This window comes from Poecilia latipinna, unplaced genomic scaffold (assembly GCF_001443285.1).
Source record: "Poecilia latipinna isolate Pla-1442-1.1 unplaced genomic scaffold, P_latipinna-1.0 Scaffold2471, whole genome shotgun sequence".
In the NCBI taxonomy this organism is placed as follows: domain Eukaryota; kingdom Metazoa; phylum Chordata; class Actinopteri; order Cyprinodontiformes; family Poeciliidae; genus Poecilia; species Poecilia latipinna.
In genome coordinates this window covers 79645-85816 of record NW_015115087.1, presented here as the reverse complement: position 1 = coordinate 85816, position 6172 = coordinate 79645, and the positions used below count along the sequence as shown (strand labels likewise).

General features: G+C 39.6%; 1 protein-coding gene across 1 annotated transcript in view; it reads left to right on the top strand.

Moving 5' to 3' along the window:
* The first annotated feature begins 5121 nt into the window (after positions 1-5121).
* LOC106937950 (protein FAM19A5-like) overlaps positions 5122-6172 on the top strand; it is a 35435-nt gene continuing 34384 nt past the window's right edge. The window contains exon 1 of the mRNA XM_015019717.1: positions 5122-5738. Coding sequence (XP_014875203.1) covers positions 5633-5738 — 106 coding nt within the window. The 5' untranslated portion in view covers positions 5122-5632. The remainder of the gene's footprint in view (positions 5739-6172) is intronic.

Here is a 6172-nt window from a genome sequence, read left to right as displayed (position 1 = left end):
TGTGGTGAAGAAACACTTCAGTCTCTTTTGAAATGGACAGTTTTCTTTATCTACCAAAATGGCGACTTCAAATAGCTTCCAGCTGTGGCTACAATGTAATTGAACCTCATCATCCAATTTTAAGAGGTGTTAAACAATGCTGATTTAAATTGATCAGGTAGACCTTTGTGACCACTTGCAAAATAAATGTTTAGTACCAAAGCAGACCCATGGAAGCACAGTTTTCACTGTGACCCTTGAAGGTGTGCTGTGATATATGAAGATGTTAACAGTACCAGGACATAGCAGGACTTTCATGGATCAGACTTGTTTAGAACACCTACACCAGATTGACAATTAGATATCTCCCCACTGCTCCGTTCTTGTACATTTTTAACTGTATATCATCCAAGTTTGGATGTTGATAAGCATAAGAATGACCATTTCTTCTGCTTTTAATATACATCTTATTTGATGGGAGATATTCACTTGCTGCCTACTATGTCCCACCAACTACAGTGAAAAAGTGACTAGATAAGAATAGTTTACTTAACCTGTCATTAGTTATAATGTTAAGCCATATTCACTGCCATAAGGATGTGAATATGTGTGTGAATGGGTAAATCACCAAATGTAGTGATGGAGTCCTCTGGACCTGATAATCGCTACACAAGTACAGGACATTTACCATTTAAAAGACTCTGAAAATAAGGTTTCTCACAGAATCGAACCCCCCCCCCCAAAAAATAAAAAAAAATAAAAAATAAAAATAAAAAAAATCTATTGCTTTGTCCATCTCTTCCTGCTCTGCCTAGTTGAAAAGAACCAATGTCCAGGATTGCAAGTTAACCAAACTTGAACAATTGATATGGGCAAGCATAAAGCATACACAAATGAGATGGGATTTACACAATCCATCATAATCACAGGACAGTTGTCTGTAGATGCATAGCAGGAGGAGTTTCTGCTCACTTTACTCCTGAGAGACAGGCTGATAAGAACCAGGCTGCATACTCACTAGTTCAGAGTTAGGATCCTCAGACCAATCTGTTTAAAAAAGGAAGCTTGGTAAATAACTACAGTGGCTTGGCAAATTTAATAAAATTCCTTTTTTGTCAGGCAAAGTATTCCAGTGTGCAGGACCATGCAGAGACCTTTGGAGGGCCGGGGGCTCAAAGTTAAAAAGGGGCACATTGAACAAGATCTTAAAACAACATACAACAACATAGCAACAAACCTTATTGATCAAGAATCTAATATTTAATTGGATCATACTACATATTTGTCATCATGTGGGGGCAATGCAAAGTGAATGTAATTTTGCCTCTATAACAACTTGGCTGCAGACTGCTTTAAAGATAAAATAAAACTCAGAGAGGTTAACTCTATGTAATTTTTTTATGTTAGCACCTCAGAGAGATCTAGAATTGTAAAGTGAAGAGATATTAAGTCCCCATAATGCTTTGGGCCAGCCCTGCATGAACAGCTAGCCCATCGGTGGGCAGCTCCAGGCCTGGAGGGTCTCCTGCAACTTTTAGATGTGTCTCTACTTCAACACACCTGAGTCAAATAATGAGGTCATGAGCAGGACTCTGGAGAACCTGACTGCAGTTAGGAGGAGATTCAGCTGTTGGATTCAAGTGTGTTGGACCAGGGAGACATCTAAGAGTTGCAGGACACCGGACTTTGAGGACCAGGACTGCCCACCCCTGTTCTAACACTTCAGAATGATAAAATAGAACAGTTCCAGTGGTGAAACCAAGTCTGAACATTGTATTATAAGAGAGTTGCAACTGAGGGGGCCAAAACGAGCCGCTGCGCTGTGCATCTCTGCTGGAATCTACCTGGAATCTCCTGGTAGCCTCTATGCCAGTCCGCCCTGCTTTTGGGACATTGTGATTTACTTAATTGTGGGATGTTTGGCTTTATGCTGCAGTTCACATTATTGGTACAGTATTGTTGTTAATGTTTATGTGATATTTTGTGAATTCCAAATGGTATGAGCTGAATCTTTCTTTAGCAGATGAGCTTCTGCAGTAACTTCTATTCGCAGTTGCTCACCTCCAGCCCAGATCCCGTCAGCAGTGGTGAGAACTGCCTGGTAGTAACATTAGGTTAAGGTGAAGCAGAGAGCGAACAGTGAGCAGATGGTACTGAGGCTCTGTGGTTTGTCAAGATGACAATTGCGGTACCGTTACATTATATCAGGATGTCTGATAGAAAGATATTCTTTATATCTGTCGGTAAGACTGACTCAGTCTGCTTGTAGCGAACCGGACATTCAGTTCACCACTGATAAAGTTAAAGTAAGAAGTTTTCTCTGCACTTCTGTGATTGGGGGTCAAGAGGGTTTTTCCTTGCTATTGCGAGGACATTTATGAAAAATAAATAGAAACAGTTTTTCTAACTACCTATATTTTTATTCACAAGTGTATGTTGAAGAAAAAAATATTCTTGCCCATAATTTGATAGTTGGTGGGCACAGATCCTCTGGCTCTTAACAACATGGAGGCAGAGAAAATGAGAATCTCATTATGAGACCGAGGGCAGCCAGACTCATTTATTTTGTTAAAGTATTATATTTAGCTACATATTACTGTTAAGGGGCACAAGCAGGTCTCCTGACAGATTAAAAAACATTTTCATAATGAAAAAAAAAAACAACCTCAAAAAGGGCACTAGGGGCATGAAGGATAAAAAGGTGAGGGGCTCCATCCTCCCCCCCCCATCTGCATGTGCCTGGGTTGAAAAATGTGTACAACAGGGGTGCTCAATAGTCAATTGTGATCAAAGATTTTGAGTTGATCTTGGCAGTAGGTGACAAATTGAACGCCGCCAGGAGGCTGAAACCAGCATGTCCGCTTCTGACACACTTATCAAAATATTCACTACGATCAAAACATTTGTAACGTTGCAACAGCTTATTGTTTTTCTCAAGGTAGCCTATATAGTTTTTCTAACATTTATTGTGCAAAGTTTGCAGCAATATTGGTTATATTTCAGCTTGTCAGATGAGTAGAGATGAAAAGTAACATTTTGCATTAACAGTAAAAATTCCTGTTGATTCCTGGTGTAACCTCAATAATTGTAGTTGGGTACTAGCTCAGCTCATTTCTTATAAATCAGTTCTGCGTTGTGTGAATAATGGCCAGGAGGCAGGATGAGATGAACCGAAGTTTATCTGTAGGGAACAGAATATGTCCTGGTCAGGACTCAGGTTCATCACAGCGGGTACAGCATCGCGCGCACATCTCTCATGGTCTGGCCAAACAATAGTATTTAATACATTTATATTAGAAATACAAAGAAATAAAATGAGACGTACCTGTGCAGAATAGAATGAGCCTGGTCAGGTTCATCACAGCGGGTGCAGCACCTTACAAAGAATAGCATTTTATGTTAACATCAAGCTAACAGGATATTTTACCCTGTAAACTGTTCACCATCAATGTGAATGGTGATGCACTAAATTATTTAATCAGATTGTCTACCTATTAAATATGTGTGGTTGTAGAAGTGCATTACAACCCTGCATCAGAATATCCTTCGGTAGTGCAGTTAGTGTCATAACACAATTAGAATCTAAATTTCTAACAATAAGTGTTTGTAAGAATCAGACAATAAAAACAAGTTTTTATTTAAATTAAACACAAACATCTGATCCCCGCAAACTCTTTTTTTGCACATTAATAAGTTGTCTTTCAGTCTTCATAGTGCACCAGTCAAAATGTACACTCACCCAGATGAGCATGATGGTCAGAAACTAAGCAAATTTCCTGAAAAATGAAGTCATCAGGTTAGCGGTGGAAGACACCAGTTCGCTCTCGCTTCTTGTGAAGAGCTCAAATAGGATGGTGTTTACAGCAGTGTGTTCAGGTTGTTGGGCTCTCAGGCTCTGGTCTGCTCTCTCGTTCCCATACACTCGTTCTTTCAGGCTGAATACAGAAGCGATTCCATGGAAATAACTCAGGGAGGCTCCTTTATTTACCATCCGTCTCCCCCCGGTAGTTTTAGGCAGAAGAAGCTGATCCAGAGTGATGTGGAGGCTGGAAACTTTGCTGTGCGGCGTTAGCTTTAACTGGTAGCGACGAATATTTACAAACCACTATCTTCTTAATTCAGGATCGCTTGGAAATTAATGAAAACTTAAAAACCCGTTATATATGGAAGACAACAATGTTCATAGTATTGCTTTATCTGCATCTGAAATAGGACTTTGTCTTTTCTAGCTGTCATGGAAACTCAAAGCGGAAACAAGAAATCCGCATTTTGCTCATGTGGATGTGACGTCAGTGTCGTACTTGCAAAGAGCCCATTAGCAGTCCTCTCAGGGAGTTTTGATTTAGTAATTTAGGATTATTTATTTGAATGCAACCTGCATTTGACATAAAATGAATGTTTTCTCTTTCACTTGAAATTGTTGGCAGTTATGAGATTTATTTGATTGTTTTGTATAAATTAGGTTGTTGGTGTTTTTCAGTTGTCCTTTTTACTGAATGTTGCATTGTGCCTGCAATATGTTTCATGTTTTTTGTCTAAATCTGGTGAATTTATTGCCAGATTATTTTTCCATTTTACCAGGTCACATAGTAGCATTTATACCTAAAGTGGAAAATTAACAGCCAGTCCAGATCGGCAATGATTGGTGATCAGCAGTGATTGGCATCAGAATTGTCAGCAAAAAACCTAATCGGAGCATCTACTAAAAATACATTTAAGATATTTTGAATTATGGTGTCATTCAAGACATCTTTAATTAGAATTATGACTAGTCAAGACTAAATCAATATGGGAGCTACAACTAATTGAAATATCTTGAATTTACTTTATGGTTAGTCATTTAATTGTAGATATAATAAATTGAATTCTTCATTCAAGTCAATGGTAAATCTGATGTCATTTCAACTAGTCAGAATGTAATTAGATATATCTCAAATAAGTATTTTGTATTCAAGATGTCTTAAATTGCTAAAATGTGTAGCCATAAACCAATTTCAGAGATCTGGAATGTAAGGGCTGTAAAACCGAATTTATGTTAAAATGGCCTACCATCTATATTGTCCATATTCCAGTAGTGTCAGATCAGATTGTGCTCCTGCATGTCTGTAGGGTGAACCACAGTGACGTCAGTCCAGGACGCGAGAGGCACAGACAGTTATAAAGCGGCTTGCATCGGACTGGAGGAGAGAGAAGTCTCAGAAAAGCAGCAACAACAGTGGTTCTCTCTGAACTTCCTGCAGGGAAACAAGCGCAACATGCCCGCTATAGCAGCAGCTTCCACCGGAGCCGACTCCTCTGATCTCCCGGTGGACTTACGCCAGTCCGGAAACCCGACACATCAGAAGCGGACTGAGGTGTATTAGAGAGTTGGCAAACTTATTATCTGGGGTAAATGTGTAATTCAGAAGAACGCGTTCCTGTGGAACGGACCACAGGCGGCAGCAGCACACCGGGCTCTGCTGACCACCAGAACTAGTACGAGAGTACGAGCTTTTTTCATTTTAAAGGATATATCACTTTTAAATAGTTAATGTGGTAATTCAGGCTACAGCTCCCGATGATGAGTTAGTTTGGTTCTCATCTCACTCCAATTGGACTGAATATATGGACGTGAAGAAGGCTCGGCAGCACGGATCGAATCATTTTGGTTCTGATGTTTCTCCCCCTGGTCTCCCTCATGCTGCTTCTCCGGCTGACCTGGACTCTGACTGCCACCGCGGGCTGCTTCCTGCTTCTCCATAACCACCTGCTGAGTGCTGGTACGTATAGTTTGCCAATATAAACTATGTACTAATCTCATGAAAATCGAGTTGGATCGCTCATGGTTTTACTGAGAGGATTTGGCCATTTCCCAAGAAGTTATTCAGACAGTATGAAGTTTACTTTTGCACACATTTCACCACAGCTTTATTCACAGCAAGTGTTCCCATGCTCATATTCTGCTGTGGGCTTGTTTAGCTATTTCTCTAAACTGCTATAATTTCTGACAGTTTTAGAAGAAATTTGACAAATTTAACATTTCATGCCTCAAAAAATTATAAAGATGTTTAAACATCCATTGTCTTATTAATCTATATAACGTCTTTCACTTGGTGATGGAATTACAAAAAAGGAACTTTTCAGTCATATTCAGGGGTGAAAGTAGTTTTAAATTCTTGGGGGTACTATGACCCCCAAGAATGAAAACGTGTGT